This window comes from Melospiza georgiana, chromosome 6 (assembly GCF_028018845.1).
Source record: "Melospiza georgiana isolate bMelGeo1 chromosome 6, bMelGeo1.pri, whole genome shotgun sequence".
NCBI lineage: Eukaryota > Metazoa > Chordata > Aves > Passeriformes > Passerellidae > Melospiza > Melospiza georgiana.
This window is the reverse complement of record NC_080435.1, coordinates 18637842-18662804: the sequence shown is the minus strand read 5'-3', so window position 1 is coordinate 18662804 and position 24963 is coordinate 18637842. Positions and strand designations below refer to the sequence as shown.

At 36.5% G+C, this 24963-nt stretch overlaps 1 protein-coding gene across 1 annotated transcript in view; it reads left to right on the top strand.

Annotated features, from left to right (window-relative positions):
- The window catches only part of PDE3B (phosphodiesterase 3B), an 83525-nt gene that overhangs the window by 52043 nt on the left and 6519 nt on the right, over window positions 1-24963 (top strand). The window contains exons 2-11 of the mRNA XM_058027080.1: window positions 13251-13301; window positions 13932-14177; window positions 16615-16760; window positions 19247-19353; window positions 19521-19731; window positions 20284-20357; window positions 20863-20966; window positions 21707-21841; window positions 23329-23440; window positions 24167-24280. Coding sequence (XP_057883063.1) covers window positions 13251-13301; window positions 13932-14177; window positions 16615-16760; window positions 19247-19353; window positions 19521-19731; window positions 20284-20357; window positions 20863-20966; window positions 21707-21841; window positions 23329-23440; window positions 24167-24280 — 1300 coding nt within the window. The remainder of the gene's footprint in view (window positions 1-13250; window positions 13302-13931; window positions 14178-16614; window positions 16761-19246; window positions 19354-19520; window positions 19732-20283; window positions 20358-20862; window positions 20967-21706; window positions 21842-23328; window positions 23441-24166; window positions 24281-24963) is intronic.

Below are 24963 nucleotides of genomic sequence, written 5' to 3'. Positions count from 1 at the left end.
CCGAACTGCAAGACTGGAGGAAGAATGCTGTGCCTATTTAGTCAAGAGAGGAGAAGACTGAGAGGGGATCACATTAATGCATGTAAATATCTCTGAGGTGGATGTCAAGAAGATGGTGCCAGACTCTTTGAGTAGTGCCCAGGGACAGAACAAGGAGCAATGGCCAAAAACTGAAGCACAAGAAGTTGCACCTCAAAATGAAGAACTTTTCAGTGAGGGGGGAGAGCACTGGAACAGCTGCTCTAGGGAGGCCATGGAGTCTCCCTCTCTGGAGACATCCAAACCCACCTGAATGTGTTCCTGTGTCACTGTTCCTGTGACCCTGCCTTGGCAAGGGCATAGGACTGGACCATCTCCAGAGGTCCCTTCCAACCTGAATAATTCTTTGAGATTTACAGAAAAAGCCTGGAGATCTCTATTTCAGACAGAAATGGATAAGAGGAGCAATTCTATAAGCCTCTTTAGGAAACTTCCCAAGGATATAAAGAACAGTACAGTTTTGTGCAACTAGGAAGATTTCTAAGATGGGCCCATTTTTATAATTAATTTCTTTACATTAGTTGGAGATAATATCAAGCCCAGGCTTTTTATCTTTAGCAATAGTCAGTAGTGGCATTCCTTTCAGAAGTGGCTCTTTCCCTTCTGGGGTTCTCTGCCATGTTTTGTCATCCTTAGCTAGAGGATACATTGGGGCTGTGGTGAGTAGCCATGGATTGATGAGTCTGTGTGAAGTTTTTTAACGTCTTTGGTTGCATTTTTTTTCCTGTAAAAACCAGCAGCAATTACTGCAATAATTTATTTATGTAGTGTGTGAGAAATACCTCCTTAGGCGTGTTTTAAGCCTGCTGCCAGATGGTCTAATTACATGGCCCCCATTCTAGAGCCTGTGAACAGCACAGACCAACCATTCCATGCCACTGGTAACTACAGGGCATTGTAATAATCCCTGTTTTCCTCACGCTTGAGGGATCCCAGTCTCACAGCCTGTGCAGCTCCTCACAGTAGAAGCTGCTCCATCCCTTTGATTTCTCTCATTAGCCTGCCCTTTTTTATTTCTTCAATACTTCTGTCTCTCTGCAGCTCGGACTGTGGGTGTTGCTCAGATCTATGCAGTGATGTTGTTTTGTCTGTATTGTTTGATGTTCCTTTTCTAATATTTCATTTAGCATCTTTGAGAATTGGGCTGAAGCAATTGACTCCAAGATGTTTTTCTGGTTGTTACTGCTGTAATACAAGCCCAGATTTTTATATAAATATTTTAATTTTTTTTTTCTCAGCATTTACTCATTAGTGCAGAATTTCAGCAAGGTTTTATTCCTATTTAATCACTATATTAAGGCCTATTGCTGTTTTTTCACAATCAACTCTATTTCTGAATATCCTCAGGAATTTTGTGTTGTCAATGCATGTTGACACTTTAGACATCTATTGCTCTTGAAATTCATTTTGAGTGGGCTGATTAGGATAGATCTCAGCTTGAATCTTTGAGGAAGTACCTATTGGGCTTTTTTTATTTTATTTTTTGTGAACATTCTACTCTCATTCTTTATTTTTTATGTGTTAACAAATCACTCATCCTGAGGAGAGCCATTCCTTTCTTCCCATGTAAATGTAATTTCTTCAGGATCACTAAAGGCAGACCATATCAAAATTGTTCATTGTGTTTTGCTTGTGTTTGGTTTTTAAATCAAAGCACACTGACTGGCTGGTCCACTTTTATTGGTGTGTGCAGCCTGTTTCAAAAAGTCCAGTAGATTTGTTTGGCAAGGTATTAGTGAAGAAAATCCTACTGATTTGGTCAATATTACATTTACATGGTGTAGCTATAAATTAATTTTGTAGGGTTCTGTCCTTATCTCATCCCCAAATTTCTATCCAAGTTTTCTGACATTTTCCTCACATTTTTCTGGATAATTTTAAAAGCTGGTGGTGTAGCCGTCATTTTCTGATCCTATGGTACAAGACATAGTTTGTGATTGATTTTAACACAATGTACAGATTTTATTCCTTTGAAGGTTCCTACAATAAAATCTTATCTTACTGGAATGATTAAATACCTGAATATTTGTTTTGTCCAGACATTCTCCTACTTTAATTAGTATGTGCTTTGCAAGAGTATTTGATTGAAATACATATTTTGGATGTCATAAGTAAACTCATATGTTAAAGACACTCAAATAGAGAAAAAATTCTAATTGCTTCATATCAGTTTAAATTAAATAATGAAATGTTGCAGATTATATTTTTATATGTAAAATTATAATTCCTGAATTGGAAGAAACTTTGTTTATAAATCATGAGGTGCACAGCTTTTAGTTAAAAACCCCCAAGCTATATAAATATTTGCCTTTTTAATAAAGATTATGAGGTTTTGGGGACTTTTTCTTTTATAGAATGGCAAATTAAAATGGTCTGATAAGTTTTGTCAAAGCTTTCCTGCTTTTCTCACTGGGATAGTATTTTTCTAGTCAGATAATGCTGGGAGTCTTGGCATCCTATTGTTTTTCTATGGTTAAAATTCTTGGTATTTTCCCCTTTTCTGCTTTGCAGAAAATAAATCAAAACATATGCAAGTTCTATGAGATGCTGGTTGAGAGATGAATTTGTTGATAAGAACATAGAATTAGTCACAGATGAGTGTAAGTTTCTTTCTTTTAGGTTTGTCTTATTAGTAACTATTTTGAAAACACAGTCTGAAAGAGATTTCATAGCAAACACATTAAACACTGTTAAAAAAGGCTGAGAAACAAAAAAATTAGTGTCGTTCCCCAAGGAAAAGTTCCTTTGCATGCATTTATAAAATTTGATGGATTTATTGGGCATTCTACACTGCAACTTTATTGTAAGTAATACTTGTCCCAAATGGCAAATTATATTCTCACTGCCAATGTTGTTCTCTGTAGATGTTTATGTAACTTTCACTATTGTGATGATTTTGCTAAAATTGTCTTTCAGTTTAAAAGAAGATTCCAATGCTTTTCTGCTTGTATAGGGAAAACTGGCAAGCTGTCATTATCTTGCAGGCACTGGAAGACACTTGACCCATCTTGACCTCTTTCTTTCATATTAGTTTCTCCATCTGAGTCTTGCTACCAAAATGAAAGGCAAAAAAGAGATTTTGTTGAGTCTGGGCATTTATAAGAAGTTTATTCTTTTGCAGGGGAGTGGGAGTTTTGGGTAATGATTTTACTCATCCTGTGTTGTAGAAACAAAAGTTTGATTTTTTTAAAAAATATTTTCTTTTAGTTCGGGGGAGGTTGGATCAGGATTTCGCTCATCAAAATTGTGGGAAAACATAGAAACAAAACTAGGGAACAAGTCAGCATAAATTTTTTTCCCCTGTTTTTTTGTGCTAGGCTTTGACTTGATGGTACTTAAAAACCTTTGCAATAAGAATGCTGTAGGTAACTGTAACTTGTGCTCTACTGATAGGGTAGCAAAGTAGCTTAGAGAGTAAATCAAAACAATGGAATGGAAATAGGCTTTTGGATGCAATTTTCCACTACCTTTGTGTTTAGTAGGTTGCACAGTTGTGTCTTTAACTGTGTGAGAGTCCTGTGATAGTTGAAACAGCAGAATGGAACATATGTGAAAAGCCAGTGAAAAAAAGAATATCTGATTTAGGAAATGATGATTGTGGAAGGCACCTCTAGTTACCACATTAGCAGAATGTGAAATTCAGTTCACACCTACATAAAGGGAATCACGTTAAGAAGGGTGTGCTACTAAACCTTATTAAACCCACAGTATTTCACAATGACTTCTGGAGTTTGAGGCTGGTTGGGAATCTTTTTCCCCTCTTATAGCTGAAATCTGAGCCTTCAGTATTTTCACAGAGAACTCTTTCACCATATTAGTCAATGGTAGCCACTACCAGAGCAGTCTGACTGCATATTTTCTTTGATGAATTGATCATGAGGCAAGGTGCAACGATGTTTGTGACTCTCCATACTGGTGGTGGTAATTCCTTTGTTCACTTTGCACATGTAAGATGAACAAGTATCTATGCAAGATTTGCATTTTGGGCACAAAGTGGATCTTCCCAAGTAATTTTGTTTAAGTTAGTCATCACCTAATGCTACAAGTGGAAAGGCATCCTTGTTGGGTTTTTTTTGGTTTTTTTTTTTTTTTATTTAGAACAGCATCACAGTGTTACTATGTGGGGAAAAGGAATATGCTTTGCTTTTTTTTCAAATGTGCTGTCATTTGATTCTTTTCTCAGCTGCTTACAAAGCTGCCAACTAAAGTACTACTTACCATGAATACATTAGAGAAAAGTAAATTGGCACTTTCTGTAGAATGCAGCAATTTGCATTCCCCTCTCTTACTGAGAGCAATCTGTATTACATTCTTCAGAGTTTCAATATTTTTCTCCCCCTAAGAGATATCATCTTGTATTTCCTGGCACTTCAACCAGAAACTTGTCCATTAAGATAAATTTTCTTAATACTGATTTAACTTTCACTAACGTATTTGCTCTTGTAATCAGCCTCATAATTATATTCTCATCTGGCTTTAAATTATTGCTTTTAAGTCTTTAGCTTCAGCAACTGAGGATGGAGTCAGTTCAGCCCCAGTGTATAACTTCCAACCAAAGCACTGCAGCAATATTTGCTTTCTTTTATGACATAATATCTTCTTTGGCATCTTGACCAGCTTCTTTCAGCTTACTTCTCTAACTCCAGTCCCTCTAATATTTCTTTTTGGGTCATCCTCAAGTCATTGAAAGAAAAAAACACTCATTTGTGTCAAGACTGTACCCTGCGGCAATTTTGCCAAAAAAAATCCCCCGAAGATGGCAATTAACAGAATCAAGTGAAAAGTGCCGGTGTTCAGTGATTTAGAGGTTTGTTCTGCTGTTGTGTCCCTGAAGTAGCCTGAGGGATATGAAAATGCAGCCTCATAGTCTGAAAAAATTTGTCTTGTGCCTGAAGTCAGCTGGAGAACAACTCGGAGCTTTTGCAAAAACAAATTGTTCAGTGGGTGAGCTGCATGAAAGTGCTGCTGGTTGTTTGCTTCCTCACTGTGCAACGGATCCACAGTGAAAGGGAACTTTGCAAAATCTGCATTTAACTTCTGAAATGCTTTTGTGTGTGATGTTGGAACATTATGTTAGGTCTGAGAGAGACAAAGGTGAAAAATCCTCTGACTTCTGTGATATTCATGAAATATATGTTGTAACATATGGCTTCTTGGGCTTTGTTGCTGTTTACTTAAGAATATCCTTAGCTAATGACAAGATACTGAACTAGATGATCATTTGGTCTAATTCATTTGATGCTAACCATTCTCAGATTTGTGGTAATTTTTCACTAAATGAGTTATACAGTTTAATTTTACGCTTCTTGTATTAGAGAGGGAATGGGGAGAGAGGAAAATATAAGTAATTTTATACATATGTGTGAGATTTTACAGAGAAAATTTGTGAGAAAACTCTGAGTGAAAAATTCAGTATCCCCCCTTTTCAGCTGAATTCTGCAAAACCCACTTGTGTTCCTATGGAATAGTTTCTCTTTGCTGTTAAGAAAAAAAATAAAAAAATTCAAACCTGTATTTCAGGGTAATAGGTGGAAAAACATCAATTGATTGAAAAATGTAAGTTGTAAGAAGGAGAAAAGGAGAAATTGGTTCATTTCTTAGTGTTTCTAGTTACTGCATTAAGCATACATCAGCATGCAGTAAAATATTTCAGCATAAGATTTTTGCACATCCTTCTATTGAAGGAAGATAAAATGTGATGTTTTCCCTCTGTCTGTTCCAACATGATGCATTAACAGTGTGTCAACACAGCAGTAAAGGCTTTTACTGTGTATAATTGTAAAATAATGCCAATAGGTAAATGGGAAAAGGATGTTTGGGGAGCAATTTCTAGATCTTGCTTTCTGCAAAATAAACACCACTTTAAAAAAAAAAAGGGGCTTTGGGTTTTGGATGACAGTAAAAGTGGTGCAGAATGCCAGAACACCAAAGCAACTGCACCGGAGCAGAGCAGTAATCCACCTAGCACTATTGCTTTCCTTTGATGGTGATTAGAACCACATGCTCCAAAGGAAAATGCTTATAATGGGCAATTAAAGGATCTGCACATAGCAGGCTTTTTTTCCCCCCCTCTGCCCTCCCTCCCCCAGTTGTCATAAATTACTGGTTGGCCTTTACTCTGACGTGCAAGTCTGACAAAACCTAGAAGGAACAGGAAATGATCTAAGTGTGGTTTTAGACAGTTTTTTTTTTTTTTCATTACCTACATAATAAGAAAAAAACCCTCAACTTTCTACCTTTTAGAACCTTTTTGAAATGTTTAAAGATCTTAAAAAATATATCTAAAAAAGATGATCAGATCAACTAAAACAGGCAATAAGAACTGAGAACTTTCTACAGCAGACAAAGTAGATGCTGTCCTGCTGATACTCCTGGGTACAAAAGCAGAAGTAGCATGTCTTTTTAAAAAAAACCAAATGAAACAAACATGTGAAAAAAGAAACAAAACCCCAGCCAAACAAAAAAAAAATCTGCCTGCAGGGAGTAGTATTAGCTGTAAGAATGAGCTTGCTCAAGGCTTCTTTGAAGCTTTAGCATACACTGGAGCATTTTTGCTCTGTTTTTGTATCTGTGCTGAGGGCAAAGCTACTGAAAATAGTAACTAAGCTTGTGAAAACTTTAAAGTGGCTTATTAAAGCTTACTTAGGTGCAGCTCTTGTCTAAGATTTGTTATTTGCAAGGGAGAGCAGGATACTTGGAGTCTGCTGGAAACATTGTGGTGGCGAGACACCTGCATGATCCAGTGTTGTTCTTACGTGCCCAGCCAAATATATTGCAGGTACTACTTAGTGTACAGAAGAGTGTTAATTAAGGCAATTAAGAAGAAGTGAATCTCTTTCCATCGAAGGAAGATTTTAGGGCTCTTAAAAAAGCAAAAGTAATGTCTTTCATAAAAGACTGCAGCAGAGTCAACAACTGAGTCGTTGGACAGGGGATGTGACTGTTTCCGTCAGGATATGTGTCCAAACCTCAGAACCATGAAAGCACACACAGCTTCTGTTCAAAGATTGTGGCTATCTGCAGACTTCACAACCCATTGGCCATTTTACACCCTTGGATAAATAAATTGTGTATAGAGTCAGGAAGTGATAAGTATTAGGGTTCCAAAAATACCGTAGGTTTTTTTCCCCTCTTCCGTTTATTTTCATGGGAAGGTTTAGGGAGTGGAGAAATACCATGATGATTCTAAATGCCCAGGGTATGGTACTGAGGGCTGCATTTTGTCTTGATCACAGCAAGTGGCTGCTGTTTTGGCCTGCAGGATTTCACAACAAAACGTTGTCTATTTTATCTAAATAATGCTGCCTCTACTTTGAGACTCATTCTTTGGTTGCATCACCTTTAGTTCATACTGTATAAAATTTAACTACTTATTAACATACTTTTTTTCAACATCTACCTTTTCTACAGAGAGGGAAAAGACCTCTAATAATAAATAAGACCCCTAAGGCTTCAAGATTATAAAATGCTCTGGGTTTTTTTTTTTGCATTATTAAATTACGTGGATAAAAAACGGTAATTGATTGTAAGCTGCTACAAAAGACTAATCTGGAAATAAAAGCAATGGATCAATCTTGTTTGAAAGGCAGTCATGAAAAGAAATGGGTATGTAACAATCTTTTTCATATTTTGCAATAAATTTATTTCTTATCTAGTTGTAGAATTTGGCTTTTGAATGAGGTGATTTTTTGCAGAGTTGATTTCTGAATCAAGTTGCTGTGGTGTTGGTTTCATTGTTTAGTTAATTCTATGCTTGGTTGCTATGGAAATACTTATTTACGGAGCTAATGCCTAATGGTGTCAAACAGATGCTACTGGCAACTAGGAATCCTTTATATTTGATCAATGAAAGACTCAGTCAGAAGTAGAAACTCAATTTTGTGCTCGTTTTTCTCCGTTATAATTTTGGAGCATGGAATGGAACGGATGTTCTCAAATAGGACAAGTTTTCTTTTTGTTATGGGCATTAAAGCATACATTGGATCTCTTAAAAAGTATCATCAGTGACATGAAATCCTATTTAGGTGTAGGGAGTCATATAGTAATGATAGAAATTTTAACATTGTGTGTGGCCTTAGTGTGCATGTTTCAGCTTGGGAAAAGGAGAATAGCGTTGGTTTTATTCAGCTTTCAAAATAGATTTTTAGATTTCTAAAGCACTGAAACTTTCTTTTTTTTTGGTAGCTGTGTATTTTAAACCTCTGCATAAGCATTAGTATTGTTCTTACTATAACTTGTCACAAACAAATAATTCTAGGGTAACTAAGCGGATATAATTTTGTATTTTATAAGTTAAATTATTAATAAAACATTATTGCACAGTTGTCTAGTCGAATATATTTTAAGATTAAATTTTTTTTAAAAGGTTTAAAAATGCTTAGTGCACTTTTATCGTAGTTTCAGTCGTTTATAGCTTGACAAAAGTAAAATCCATACTCTTTTACCATGCTTAAGCCTTTGGAAGTTGAAAGTGCTCCTCAAACAGATCTTTAGACAAATGGAGTTGTGTTATTTGTATAAAGAAGATGTAAAAAGCCTCCACCCTCCATGGCATCAACTCTTCTGAAAGGCGCATCTATTCCTGGCCCTGGAACCGCTGGGTGCGCTGCCACAGGAAAGATAACCTTTCCTATGGAACAGGAATTAAAAACCCAACAAACCCCCTGAAGCCCTGCTGGTTTGCCTTGATTGTCTTCTCCCATTTCTCGTCTGTTTTTAGTTTGCTTAGACTATAAACTTCTCAGAGGAGCAGTTACTGCCTTTTTTTCTGTGAAAAGCAGCTTTGCCTTGCTGCTGGAGCTTGAAGCTGGTTTAGGGAAGGCCTCTGTCACCATTACCTTGTTATTTTTTTAACATGCTTCTGGTATTGCTAATGATGTGTGCTTTGCCACAGTGCTGTCCTTAAGCTTTGGTGATGTTTAGGTTGATATCCTTGTGTTCAAGTAGCATGAGATTTCTTCTGAAGTACATGGAAATATTGTTTTTATGGTTTGAGAAAGCAGGCCTGATGCCTACTGTCTTTTTTTTTTTTTTTTTTCTCCATATATCCTCTAAGTGACAGGTATTTAAAATCTCCCAAGATCTGACTGAACACCCATAGTACAGAATACAGTGTTCATTGCTCAGAACAGCAACTTTGGGGAGAATTTGTTGAGCTTTAACAACTTTTTTAACATTTAAAAACTTGTTTTCAGAGATGCAAATTAATTCTCTTGAGGCTCTTAGGCTGTTTTGAGTGACAAGTTTCAGTTTGACCTATGCTGGCTGATGATGGCCAAATAGGGAAAAGTCACTTGTACTTAAAGGGGTTCTCTAAGCTGCCTTGTCTTCTTTTAGCCACATTGAAATTTATTTCAGAGACTAAATAGATTCAATTATTATAGTTGAAAGTAATACAGACCCTGACTGTTACAGAACAAGGTGTGGTGCATGTGTGGGTTTTTGTTTTGGTTAGTTTTTTTTTTTCCCTATTTGAAGCTATTTTGTATTGAAGCTGTCCTTCAAACCTCTGACCAGCTTGTCAGGCAATTATACAAAATTAGGAAAGAGTGTTCATGGCTCTCTGGATTAACTGGGGAGACTCTGGGCTTGGAATGAGAACTTCTCTTCCAATCTGACTGGTAATGTCCTATACGCATTTCTGGTGGGAATGGCTGTAGATTTGCCACCTTTCAGAGGTTCATTTGCAATATCAGAGCCCACTGAATTTGGATTTTCAGAGGGGCTCCAATGTGATTGCTGCAATGTTGCCGCTGACCATGGACGCTCAAAGCCGAAAGTGCGCGAGTTACTGAGCAGAGGTCTGAGTTGCAGCTTGGAACTTTCATGACTCAAGTCCATCCTAGATAAGGTGTTTCTTGATGGAGGAGGTGAGGGAAGAACGTTATGTGCAATGGATTACAAAATCTTAGTATTACAGAGTACAGATCTTTCTGCAACAAGTCTCATGGTTGCAAAATCAGAAATTGCTGAGGCTCTGCCTAAGACCTATTTTAAGGTCTCTGGGTCTGTTCACAGTAGGTCAAAATAAAGGGTGTCTTTTTACTCCTGTTGTAAGATTAGTGTGACTCTGGGAATACTTTGTAACTTTTGTTGATGCACAGTAATGAAATAAAACTTAGACTGCTAAGCTCTCAAGGAAAAAAAATGCCAGAAATGCTCCTTGTTTTGTATTCCAGATTTAACTTGCAATGCAAGGAGTTAGGCTACTTAAACTAAGTCTGGTAGGTAGTGAGAGACAGAATAAGATTTTCTTAGTGCAAAGGAGAAAATAATTCTTTAAACGGAGAAACAGAATTTATCACCTGTCAACCTTTAAAATTGTCACCATGCTTGTCTTTCAAACCCTGGCAATTCTGCAGAAGGTGTGTTAAGGAATATCGTGCTGTGTTCTGCTACTTTCTCCAGAAGCTGTTTTTGTGGGGGAGGCTTTCTGGATTTTGAGTGCCATCTTGTGGTGCCTTCTAAGCACCTAAGGAAAGGTAACCCCCCTTTCGCTGCTACTAACCTGCGGGGGTTTGCTTAGTGCAGAGATGTACCAAGTCGGATTTATCGTGGAAAAATATTCCTTGTTTATAGAGTTCTGCATTTTTTTTCCAGTCGTGCTTAGCAGCAGAGATTCCTACTTTGTACCTGAACTTCTCATCAGTTCATTTTAATTACTTTGATGTGTAGCATGTGGAATGACCCCTGAAAATGTGACAGGCTGTGGTAGCTGCTGTCTGTGTTAATAAACTGCCTTGTCTTCTCTCAGGAGATATAGCTTCTAATTCGTGGTGATATATAATGAATTAAAGAAAAATCTGATAGCAAAGTACAAGTAAACTGAAGTTCTATTTATTTCAAAATTATTTTATTTTCTTTGCTGTAAAATTGGTATCAGTGAAGAAGCTTAAATCTTCTGATTAAAATGACAACAGAAAATTTTCAGTGATTAATCCAAGCTGTGAAATTTTTCATTTAAATAAAACTGCATAAAGTTATGCCCCGTCATTTAAAATATCAAACAATTATTTGCATTGCAAGTAGATTGGAAGATTTTTCTGCCTTGTGTTTACTGGGTGAGCATGGGTCATTGGAACCCATTTATTTACTACAGCAGGGCTTAAACCAAAAGGAAGGTTTTGAACCTTTTTTGTCACAAAGATTGACCCCCAAAATCATAGTTTATGTGAATGTGTATGAGTACATGTTGTTTAAAGGATGAATAAAGGAGTTGCAGTAAATGATTTGGTTCAGAAACATTCTGGAGTAAGCAAGATGTTTAGGGGTTTGGTATTTTGTTTGTTAGTTAAGGTTTTTTTATTATTATTGTGAGCTCATTTGTAGCAGACAAATAAAATCAGCTAACATACCACATATTCAAAAGAAAAATAAAATACTCTGAGAGGAAAACCTCTTTTGTGTCCCCTAATGGAGGCTGCACGATCCTAGCGAGCTGACGCAACTCTGTGGCCCATTAGTATCAAAGGTTACTAATACAACTAACAAAACCCATGTGGACAGCTGATCTCTGCTGCTGATTGAGGCAAAAGTTAATGAAGCAGATTAATGCAGTCTCTGTGTGCGGGGACAGAATGAAACCAAAAGATTTACTGATGTTCAATACAGTAAGGCAACGTCAGTCTAGAAAGAGACGCTTCGCAATGAAGAAAATTTAATGAAACCACCCAAACAAACAAACAAATGAAAAGAAACAACCCAGTCTGGCAAGATGTTGCTGAAACCAAATGCATCATGGCAAAATGGGTATGGCCACAGAATGTTGGTCATTATCTTACTGTTTGTCAGTGACAAACAGTTAAAAAAAAAAAAAGACATGGTAGCTAGATTACTCACTTAAAAAATCCCCCAAAACTCTCAAATACCTAAATTCTTAATTCTTGATTTTGATCTGCTTGCTTTACCCAGTATTACCCAGTATGATTTGCTGATAGAGCACAACTTACTCCCAGTTCAAGCGCATGCTTCGTGGTTGATCTCTTCAGTTTTCTTAGCAAGCAGATGTCATAACTATTAACTTTAAACACAGTTTAGTGGCATCTCTGTGAAGACAGCTGAGGAGAAAAAGTGCCTTTAAGTGCCTCCCTTGCCCGGGCACTGCTGACGCGTCCCCACCTGTGTTTCTTTTTTGACACTTTCTGCACCTTCCTCTGGACAAGCACCAGACTGGAACGTTGTGTTTTCTCCATGGAAATGCTGTTAGTGCCAGAGGAACACAAAACATACCTAGTTCTCACCTGTAAAAATAAGCAGAAGAGCTTTCAGGATTGCAAAATATTAATTACCAAGTGGGGTATTGGCATGTTATTTGTGCTCTGTAGCAATGTAAAAGAGTGAAAAGCTATGTTTAATTTGTGAATACGTATTTTGCAAATGGATTAATTTATCAAAGAGTAATTAGAATCTGTCGAGAAGTCATGAAGACTGAAAGCTTTTGAAACAGAACAGACATCTGAATTTCATTTCTTGTATGTTGTTTTCATTTTTTGTCAGTATAAAAGACAAATTAAGTGAGTGCTGTTGACGTACTTGAAGCTGATAGCATCTTCAGATTGTGTTGCTGACGTTCTTTTGTGGGTTTGGTGGGTTTAGTGAGGTTATTCAGAACATGGGGCTTTGTAGCCATATTCAAGCAAAGCCTAACAAAACCTCCTGCAAGAAAATCTTTTAAAAAATACCAATTTTTAACCTCTTTGGAGAGATTTTTGCCCCCTTTAAAAGTACATGATTTAATGTAATGCTTTCTTTGCTGTGTTTACAAAAAATGCTTCTGTTTGAATGATTCTGAAAGAAAAAATATTTTGGAGGTTTTAGGCTAGATTTGCTTTTTTATGTTGAAGTGAATAGGAGCAGGAAAGCAGCATCACCATCGAATTTAATGTGTACGTTGAATGATTTATGAACAATCCAAAAATATTGAAATAAGGCCATATTATTCTGTCATCACAATATCTCTGTTGCACGCAATTTCTTTAAACTCTTCTTTAGGGCTTTTGCTGGAGAGCATTAACTGAGAATATGGCCCAAATCACATATGAAACAACAAAGGGAGAGACATTTCCCTTTGCATCACATAATCAAAATTTATGCCACTGCTGTTTTTCAACATTAACACATCACCTTTTATTAATTGCCTTTACCCGTTAATTACCATTTACACATTACCTTTTTATTAATCTTTTCTTTTCTCCTTTTTTTAATCTTCACAGATGATACTTTGGGATTGGGATTTGAAGCAATGGTACAAGCCCTATTACCAGGTCAGTATATTATGAATTTACTTTTTTTTTTTTTTGTGAAATGTGATTTGAGTACAGATATCAAAACTGTTCAAACTGTCAAATTTCAGTTCTTATGTTGATGCTGTATTTACCTATTTTTTCCCTTTGTCTCTTATATTGTAGTAAGCTCTTCTTGTTCCTGTTCAGAGAATTATGCAAAATTAAAATGAATCACTTCTGTTTGGATAAATTTTTTCTAACTTCTTTCAGTAGAGTCAGGGTTAATAAAAATTATGAGGTTGTGGAAATTGTACCTCTGTAAGGGGCTCTAACAGTTTGACTGCCAAAATGTGTTGATATTGTTGGAAGAGAAAGAATAGTAAGTTTAATGCTGAGACAAAGTAATGAAAGTGAGATTTAAAAATTGCCAACAGATTTCAAATAGAGAAAAGGAAGCTGAAAGATAATGTTGAATTGTGGATTTCTTTTTATTGTGTAGACACTGCTGTCTGAATGGCTATATATATTTTCTTTAAAAGAAATTGTGTTGCATTGATTTTTAAAAAATTTTATTTTTGCTAAATTTGCAATGCACACGATACTTTAAACAGAGAATAGCGTGAAGTGTTTTGGCATGCCGATAGTTTTCAGCGTTTCCATGTGTTGCAGAGCGCTGGCAGTGGGAGTGGAGCGGATCTCTCGGTGCTGATAGAGGCTCGGAACCTGCTCACGGAGCTCCTGAGTGACCCTTGCCTGCCCCCACATGTGGTCTCCTCCCTTCGAAGCATTAGCAGCCTCATCGGTGCTGTCTCAGGAGCGTGCAGGCCAAAGGCCAGCCCATTCACTCCCTTCCCTGGCTTCTTCCCCTGTCCTGAAATAGAGGATCCTGCTGAAAAAGACCGGAAGCTGCTCAAGGTCTAACAGCTTTTATTTGCATTTGAGCGTGTGTTGCAATTAAAAAAAATAGATAAAGGAAAATTCATCTAGAAGTAATGCTCCTGTATGCATAGCAGGTTCTCTAGCGGGTACCCGTGGACAATGTTTGAGGTCAAAAGGGAGCAGCTGTGAAAACACATTGAATGAAGTGGAGATAAGTACCAAAATGCAAATACAAGTGTTTGATGGGTAGACAGTACAAGCACTGGTCTGCACCCTGACCACAACATTCCTCAAAATAACAGCAAATATAAACTGAAGGTGTTGTAGTCTCATGATATGGGACAAACATGGCTGTTCTTGATTCTTTTACATTCTTTATCTAACCATTGCTGTCAGTGTGGTTTTTTTCATTGACCTTTTTCCCCCAAGAAATTTACTCTTGTGGACAGCAAACCAGCCATCACACAGAAGCAAATCAGCTATGTAAAAGGAAAAGTATGCCTTCCTTTTCTTCAGCAAATCACTTTATGAGACCAGTGTAAAATCTACTGTCACTTCTCTATTACCCAGGGTTAATAAGTGAAAGCAAGAGTGTAGTTACTAAATGAAATGCTAAAGAATGTGGTGGGAAAAAATTTATTATATAGAAACTCAACAGCAGAGCATCTGAGCTAATAATTCCAGCCCAGTATTGACAGCTTGAGGCGATTTGTTGTGGAGGCTGCTCTGGGACATGCCCTGTAGTTGTTTACATTTCCAGGAAGTGGGCAACTTGGCCCAAACTGATCATCTGGTTGGCTTGGTGTTTTGGAGCCTGATTCAGCCTGTGAAATGTCTGATGGGAACCATATTTTTGGGGGGAAAAACTCAGTGTCTGCAGGCTACCCTGTGGAAGATCCTGCAGAACCACTTCAGTATGAAATTCATTGTAATGTCACATGGATATTTGCAGAAATCAATTTGGACAGGGATCACAGTCATTCGGCATGTTTTTCTTTGTGGATGTCTTTAAAAGCTGCTAAGAATTGGCATACCTTTTGATTTTTAAAATTTTCTTTATAGCTAGTCAAAACAGTGCGAAATGAAAAATATTCATTAATGGAGACCAGTTATAAAGAGTACATGAGATTGAAATATTATGGTTTTTCACAGCTGCTCTCTTTTTTTTTCCTTCCTAAAAAGTAACTTTTTCCTCAAGTTCCGGAGACTTCCTGTATAGAAAGTTTTCTAGTGCTTGCCACAATCGTTCAATAATTCTTTGGCTTTGGTGTGTTTAAGAGTAAGCCCAAATATTGGGCTATGTGTGTTACTGCAAGAGAAAGATTCCTTTTGCTTTTAAAAAAACAGATATATGAGGAAAAAATCCAGGTTAAAATGCAGCAAAGAAAATATTATGAAAGTATTTCTTCAACATGGATGATTTTGGAAGGTTCCCACTCTCTCTTTTCCTGACTTGGAATATAAAATATCTCTCCATAGTTTTTTGCTGTGGATATGTACATCTTTATTTCTCCTCCCTGAGTGGCTTCCAAAGTGTGTTCAGTTATAATTTTCACGTTGATTAGGGGGTCATCAGGTTGATTAGAGGGTTGAAGCACCTCTCCTCCAAGGAATGTTTGAGAGAACCGTGATTGTTCAGCCTGGAGAAGAGAAGGCTTTGGGGTGACCCAACTGTGGTCTTCCAGTACCTGAAGGGAGCCTGTAGGAAGGATGGAGAGGGAATTTGCACAAGCAAGTAGTGACAGGACAGGGGGAATGGCTTCAAACTGAAAGAGGGCAGGATTAGGTGGGGTATTAGGCCAGGCTGGGTGGGGCTGTGAGCAATCTGGTCTAGGGAAAGGTGTCCCTGTCCATGGCATGGTGGGGTGGAACTTCAGGATCTTTAATGTCCCTTCCAACACAGACCATTCCACGATTCAGGGGTGAGCTGCCTGTCTTCCTCTATAGGAAAGGAATTAAAAACAGGGAAAAGAATGTAAATGGGCTTCAGACCTTGGGCTAGTCATAACTGCTTATCTAATGCTGACCCTTCCCTGTGGGTTTCTTGGAAGTGTGAACTGCCCAGTATTCAGAAAAAAAATAAATAAATTTGAGACAAAAAACATTGCAAGGCTACTCTGCAACAGAAACAGTTTCCACTTCCATCAGAACTGTCCCCAGATCTCCCAGTGTATGACAGTAGAATGCTTTCCAGATGGGTGGGTTTCTGCTGTTATTAACAGTCATGATTTTAACAGATTTCACAGTCAAGGCAAGTAAAAGTTGTCTAGGCAAACCCCAGAGTGTGCACATCTCTTATCTCCTGGCCTTGGGAGACCCCCACCTGGAGTAAGAGACCATACCTGTGGTAGGGTACCACATCAGCTGTTTGGCTATAAAAATGAGCACTAAATAGCCCTTACAAACCATAAATAAAATTTTAACATCTGCTTTTACTTGCATGGATTTTAACCACGGTCAAATTACTCAACAGGGATTAAGTAGCAGGAGCAGCCTGCCAACCCCACAGCTGAGACGATCCTCAGGAGTTTCTGGCTTGTCATCTATGGAATCAGCATCATCCAGATGGGAAAGGAGCAGCATTAGCAAGAGATCCCATCAGGAATATAACGCACCAAGGTAAGCACTGAACAGCATTTTAAGGGCAATAATAATGCTGGAACTTGGCAGCAGAAGTACTGGATGTAAAGTCCTGTGAATTAAGGCTCCAAATTCTGCCAGCATAAACTGGAAAAGTTAATGATGTACTATGCTGTGTAACTCAGGTTGATCTTAAGTGGAAATCAGGTTGTTCTGAGGTTAAATAGTGTGCTCTGTCATAGTAAGTAGAACTCGATATAAACTTGAGTAGGAAATGAAAAAAAAGTCCAGCATACGTGATTGCAAAACAAACCAGTCTCTAACTAGACTCTGACTGCCTCCCTTATGTATCACTTGCCAACTTCCATATACCCGTGCATAATTAAAAAGGTGAGACAACTTTCTTGTGTTTTGTAGCCACTGTTGTAGGTATTACAATGTTTATTATTCCTCCATTATAAGGTTTATTATTCCTCCATCAAGGAAGTTTCAAAATAAATTAAAGTAGTAATCTATTCTCTACTTGTTAGTAAATATGGTGCAAATAGAGGTTTTATTTCCAGAATCAAGATAACATTCTGAATTAGGATTAAGATGAATGGGTTTTTTTTCCTTTTTGTATAATGTTGTATATTAGTGAAAATTCACACATTTAATTTTATTTAAATGTATAAATGAGTACATCTTTATTTCTCAAATCTGTAAAAATGTGTGTGGTTTTGCTTTTCTTGTTTTGTGGGCTTTGCTTCTTTGTTTTGTTTTTTTGTTTGGCTGTTTTTTTGCATTTTTTACTTGGTTTGGGTTTTTTTGTTTGTTTTTTTTTTTTTCTTTAAATGGTTCTACACAGGTCATAAGCAAAGTATAACATGCATTTTTAGAAAAGAAAATGTGAGTTATGCTGATAACTGGTAATTATTAGTAGTAGATGGGAATTTATAGACACATGCCCAAGAATTTACTTATCAGCATTATATTTAATATTAAAATGAACTGCTGGAATAATTTGTCCCTTTCGGTGTTTTTTCTCCCTTGAATAAAAGATGATCTTTAAGTTTTTACATTGTTAAACTTAATTGTGGCTTGTGTATGAATTACAATTGAAGATTCTAATACAAGCAGTAGTAGTCATTAAAACATTGTATTTTCATGCTGACCTGGTTGTTGGTGTCCAGATGAACCTCCCCAGTTGTATCCACTGGAAATAACCAGGGACCAGAGAAATTGCTTTAACCTTGGCAACTGTGGGATTTCAATTTGATACTCAGCCCTCCTGCTGCAGTCTCAGTGTACATTTTCAGAGGGCTTCCTCACTTTCCTTACTATTCAAAAGCAGCTCTTCTGTTTTATTTGTATGCAGATTTTTTAATTTGGTTTCTCATTCAAACACAAACTTGAAACGTAAAGTTCTTCCTCATGTTGAGGTGAAGCTTCTCATGTTTTAGTTTATGGCCATTGCTCCTCCTCCTCTTGCTGGGCACCACTGAAAAGTGTCTGGCACCATCCTCTTAGCCCTCCTTTGAGATATTTATATACATTGATGAGATCCCCTCTCAGCCTTCTCTCAACTAACAAGGCCCAGCTCCTGCAGCCTCTCCTTAGATGGGAGATGTTCCAGATCCCTCATCATCTTATGGCCTCCACTGGGCCCTTTCCTGTAGTTGGAGGTACACAGGAATAAATCCATGTTTATTCTTGAACTCATTTTTCATATTCATGTATTTAAACTAGTGATGGGAGATCAAGTATTATTTCTGCATTGGATTTTTTTTTGCCATCCCTTAAGAAAGATTAAATCTGTTTTGGTTAATACTATTTTCCTCTCCTGAAGAAAAATAGTTTTACATTAACTATTTTAACTTTGAAGTAAGCACTATAGTTATTTTTAATTGCATATTACATTTTTGTTCCCTAGAAATATGATTTTAAACCACAGAGTGAAATTTTGTCCCTGGAACAGCAGATGGCAGGATTGAGCAATCGAGTTGAAGGACTTGGCCAGGGAAGCGAAACACTGATGTCAAAAACAGCTTCAGTTTTAAGTTTATTATAAATAAAACACCTAATTGAATATGCAAAATTTATGTGGCTGTGTAAGGAAAACACAGAATTAATTATTAATTATTTAATAATTTCAATTACGTATTTCCAAAGTGATCAATCTTCAAATCTGTTAGGAAACAGCCTGCTTCAAATATTCAAGGAAAGTAGCATGTTAGAAGCTAAAACCTGTCACACATAATCTGAGCATATTTACTGCATAATTTTAGGATGTTTTAAGTTTTTTGTTGCTGTCAATCAGTACACAGCAGTTTTTATTTCATGTAATTGACATGTATTTTCTAGCTGGTTTTGAATTTGACAGCTTTTTCTTGAATGGTGTATTTTCTTGAATGGTAGTATTTTTCTTGAATGGTGGTGGGCCTGTCACAGGGCGGTGTAGCTATTTTAAAAGCATTTTATTAAATAAAAATGGAAGAGAAATGAAGAAACAATGAAAAAAAAAATCCTCACTGTTTTCTTTTCAGCCAAGGATCTCACTCAAACGGGTCTTTTGGTGCAAACTTGCTGACAATACCAAAGCAAAGATCATCCTCTGTGACCTTGGCTCATCACATGGCTCCCAGACGAGCAGGTAGGATCATGCCATTTGTACAGTAACAGGATGGCACATCACAGGTCTTTTCATGTAAACACAGCACTAAAATAACTTCAGCATGTCCCTCGTTGTTTACATCCTCTCTTTGTAAACAGCAATGACTTTATTGTCATCTGGACCCCATGTCATGTTTGTTTTGGAAGGTGCTTCTCCTGGCCTGAGTCCCGTGGGCTCACCAAGCCATGGCTCTGTCTCCAGCGGGGCTTTCAGCAACTGGTCACCTGTGGAGTTCCCTGACACTGCTGATTTCCTCACCAAACCAAGCATTAATATACACAAGCCTCCAGGACACCCACCTAGCTCTCCAGATTTGCAGCAGCCAGTTAAAACACCTGTAGGTTATATGTGTAGCAGGTACTGTAAACTCTGTTATCATTTCAGTCGTTTTGTATGGGTTGAAAAGAATGCAATGAAAATAAAAACAAACAAAAAATCAAGACCTGTGCCCCTACTAGGATTAAAAAATGGGCATAAATCTCCTAATAATCTATAACTGTGTAATCCAGAGGGGAATAAAGAATGCTGAATCGATGTCAGTGCTTTGACATGGCCCATCCTCCTCAGCAGCTGTTATTGTAGAGGAACAATATTCTGTGGAATTTTAGAAAAGGAGGGTTTCTTACTTGGGAATTGGATTCTGTGTTTCTGAATACTTTCTTAGTTATGAGCTCTGCTTTAATAATTCAGGGGTCTAAGTCTGGGAGAGGTGATGGTTGGTTATTATCTAAGGACAGACTAAATCTATGTGTGCCAACTTTAGGAGAAAATACTCTGGTCAGTTGTTGAAGGAACCTTTACAAGCCTTTTTAAAAAAAAGTAATCTGCAGATATTTTTCAGTAGAAGACAGCAGTAGCAAAAGAAGAAAGTTACTGAATGTTGTAAATATTTTTCATGTATTCTGTAAGCTGTGGACGTCAGATACTCAAGCCTGTTCCAATACCAGAACCAGACTTTGCAGAATACAGAGAGAGAAAATCAGGTGAGATTTCAAAATAGACAAATACTTAATATAACTTAGTGCTTTTTTCTTCCCCCAAGCCAGTTAAATTAAAATTTCACTGTTTCTGTATAATTTTTTCCTATATTTTAACCTATGTATGCATTTTACTTTGTTTTGTGTTTTAGAATAATCAAAATAAGATGAAACATTGCCTGCTTCCTAGTAAGAATTTTAAAACAGGCTTGCACTAATACCTTTATAGTTCTGTACTCCATGTATCAAACAAGTGCTTTACTAACTAAGCTGAACTAATCACTTTTTTTTAATATAAGCTATGTTTATAGCTTTTCTTAATCTTCAAATAGGTTTTGTCTAATAAATTTTATCCTCAATGACTTTTTTTTGTATATTTCTTAAATAAAATGGCTTAGAAACAAGCTATTACTTATATTTCTGTGACAAATGATCAGTTAAAAAATTATTAGACAGTAGTAATTTACAAATTAGTTACTGATATAGTATTTCTCTGTGTGTTTTCTTTAAGGTGAAATTGCAAGTGCTAATGTCTCCAAAGAATCTTTCCACCATACAGAGAAGAGGAAAGATGAAAAGAAGGAAATGATCGATCAAACACAAAATACACTGCTTGTAAGCATGTAATTGCCAAAAAACCCCCCTGCAATAACTTTTCTCAATCCACTATTTCTTTATCATTTCTAACTTGCTGTGAAGAGACTTTTATGTTGTTAAAATAGTAATTTCTAAAGGGTTATGGTGCATGGTTGGAATTCAAATTTTCGTTTAACAATTGTTTGTCTTGCATAAATGTCACTAGCAAATGACAGGAAAGCTTGTGGTTGTATTGATTTTGTTGATTAATATTGATTTGTGTAGATTTAATGTTGAGAGAGTATGCTCAAACACTGGCTAATATTTTCTTTTGGAACTTCACGAGAGATGCAGCAGTGGCAGTGAAACACAGAAATGAATGTTCAATACAGTGCTATTAACATTTTGGGTTTATACATCAGGTGTTTTTAAAACTTGTCCAATTAACATATTCTTAAAGCTCAGTAAATATTTGGTTTTAGCCTATGCATGTTTTTGCTTTTTTTATTAACTCATCTTGTCTAAAAAAAAAAATAAGAAGGAAAATTTAGCACTATCTCAGACAGCCCCAGAATCTGCTGCCCAAAACAGGAAAACTCAAGCCTTTAAGTGTGCTATTTTGTGATATTGATTTATGATTTTCTCATAGCCATAGTTGCAGCTCCATTCAATAAATTTGCTAATGATTTATCATTTTCAAGGCTTTTTTTGCCAGCACAACTGATAAATTAATTTTCATTGTTATTTTAGAGATGATAAAGTATCTTAATCTCATACAGGTGGAACAGAGTTCTACATTAGAAACAATGTTATTAGACCATGATTCACTGATGGAGAAGATGAGCAATTGGAATTTCCAAGTTTTTGACCTTGTAAAAGAAATGGGAGATCAGTCTGGAAGGATCCTCAGCCAGGTTTGTTGTCCTTTATTATATCAGGGAGGGTAGGTAAAGCTGTCCTTTATTTAAACCATGGAGAAATTTTGCAGTCAACATTCATGTGAATATACTTGAAATTGCATTTATGTGAATATCTTCAAAAGCAGAAATATGACTTCTCATGTACTCCATGTCATTGTAAACCATAAAAAATGGTTTATCTATAGAGAACATGCTCCAGTTTTTCTGAATTTCGTTCTCAATGTAAATAGACTCACACTGATGAGGTTTTGCCATAATTTCCTGTGCAGAATTATCTCCTGCTTTCAGAATTACTACTCTGCTTGGCAACCATTACTTTTTTCTCTATTTCAGTAAAATATTTCTGCCCTACCTGTGGGGGAAGAGAAGTGATCTTTTAGGCAGCCTTTTGCCTCTCGATCCTACAAACAGTGGAGTTTTTTTCCATTCTGCTTTCTGCATGTAGTATCCCTTTTATCTCTTTCTGATTTATTTCCATGCATTTCCAGGTTTGCTGAAGCCAGTCCTGCTGGCAGGTGCAAGAATAGGATCCTGTTTGCTCTTCCCCAGCTTGTCCCATTCATCAAGGTCATCTGGAAGCTTCTGCCTCTTTCTTTAGAGTGGATTTAGCAATCATGGAGCTTCTGATCTGACCGCTAAACAGTTTTATTTCCAGTATCTTAGTTTTCCACCCTGGAGTGATGTCCCCTAATTTTGCAGCTCCTGTTCCTCTGAGCACCTCCCACGCTTTAGAACTCCTTGTTCCTCTCCTGTGTCTAGGAAAAAAGATTATAAAAATGAGTAGCAGTGACTTGTTTTAAATTTTTTAAAAATATTTGCAGCTGTGGGTGATGGGGGGATTAGGCATTGAAGTACACTGAGTTCTACATGTAAATAATAATATATGGTCTATATACATATATAGAAGTTCTGAGTACCTTTTTGAAATACTTCTTCATTTACCAGCTAGTTTTATTAAAAACACTCAAGAGAAATCATAATAAATAGAAGAAATAGCATCACTTTGCCAAAGTCTCAAAACAACTTGGAGGACTGATGTTGTTTGTTTCTCTTTGCTTTGTTTTATTATTAATGACTTTGCTGTTTTAATTAAATAATTTGAAGTTCTGAATAATAAGTCTGAATGTAAATTTCTTCTTTTTAGGTCATTAATGGGATAAAGCATGGCTTACTTAGCCTTCTAAAAAATTTTGGGGTAAATTATTACAAATGAATTGTGCATAGAATTATCAGTAATGACATAAAAGCTTTTATTATTCTTTATTGAGAGGATCATAAAAATCCACGTTTTTGTGCTAAAAATATATTAAATATATCTCTATGACAATAGCATTCCAATAATTCTTTAGTGGAATTTCAGTGATGTCCATGTCTGTTGGCAAGTACAATTTTAAAAACAAGAATATTTTTAAAGTTGAAAAAGCAGGACATGCAATGGTATTCAAGACTTTCAGATTTAAATTAATTTAAATTTTGTTTAGGTTACTTATACCTTGTTTCAAGACACTGGCTTGTTTGAAATTTTCAAGATCCCCACTCAAGAATTTATGAATTACTTCTGTGCGCTGGAAAATGGCTACCGGGATATTCCCTGTAAGTTCTCCCTGGTTACATGTGGAATTTTGTTATCAGTGGCTCTCCTTTGGTGTGGGCATTTGTATTTTTGGGCACCTTAGTGTGTGTTTAGTGAATGCATTTGACAGAGCTTAGAATGGGTCTAAAGGATTGCAGGACAAAGTGGGTGGACTCTAAAAGTGAATTTGTTAATTTGGAGTTGGAAGATAATCTTAAAGAATTTGAATTAGTGGTTGAATCAAACACACTGAAGTCAATGGGAAAATAGTTGCTGATTTAACAGAAATTTGGGTGAGGTCCTTAACAAAATAAGGAGAAAATAGAGAATTTTGATGGTAGTTATTCACCTGCCTGTGCAAGGCAGCCAAATTTCTTGGAAAACAAAACAAAAAACCACAGTTCCCCACTCCACAGATGTTTGCCCAGCTCGGGTGCTTGTAGGTATCAGATTGCAGGCCACGCTTGTTTCTCACCATGATTGATTTAAAAGGCCATTTAATCCCTTCCTGAGGCCCAGGTAGGATGAAATGTACACAGACACTGTTTGTGTATCTAACTGCCTTCTTAAAAATGTTCAGTGGTACATACATCTACCACTAACATTTTAAATTCTATTTTTCCTTTTAGACTTAATCAAATCTCGCTTCTAGTACATTTTGTACATTTCTTTTTTTGTTGTTTTTATTATTCCATGTGATGCCATTTCAGGTAACAAATTTTTAATTGTATCTTGCTGATTTTCAGATCACAATCGTATCCATGCCACGGATGTTCTCCATGCAGTGTGGTACCTGACCACTCGGCCCATTCCTGGATTCCAGCAAATCCGTAGTGAGCACATCCTGGAGAGTGAAATAGGTGTGTATTCACACAGGCTGTTTTTGTTTTGCTGAAGAATGTTAAAATGAAACTACAGCAGATAAACCAAATTACTCTGGAAGAAAATATAGAATTATTCTTATGACTCACTTTTTTTTTTTGGTACTTTAATATAATGCAGTAGAAAAAAATCACAAAGCACACACCACTCAGAAATATCATGGAATTGACTTTTAGAAAAATTAGTAGATGAGTAATGGTTAGTTTGTTAGCCAAGAAAACTGGTTCACTTAATAAATTTTCTATGCTGAATGAAACCTCTGTATTCTGCCATAGTCAGGGTATTTTTAGCATTTGAAATACATTAGGCTAATATTTCTTAACTTTATTGGAAAGTTAAATAGACCAAAGGAAAAATACCAAAGTATTTAACTTAATTGAAGTTCTTCTTAATGGCTTTAGTATAAAAATTATTTTAGAGTTTTCAGTTAGGTATCACATGCAGACTTTCAAACACTGAAGTGACTACCCCAACAATAGCTGCATAAGAGCATCCCTGAAAAGGAAATAATACCTCCAAATTCAAATGTTGTGTGAAGGTACTTCCAGTGAAGCTTGCTTTTGTGTTGTCTGGGACTTCATAGAACAAACTTTTAAATTTAGAATTTGTAATTTTTACCTAATTGTATCCTATAAGTCAAGTATTAAAAAAAAAAGATTGG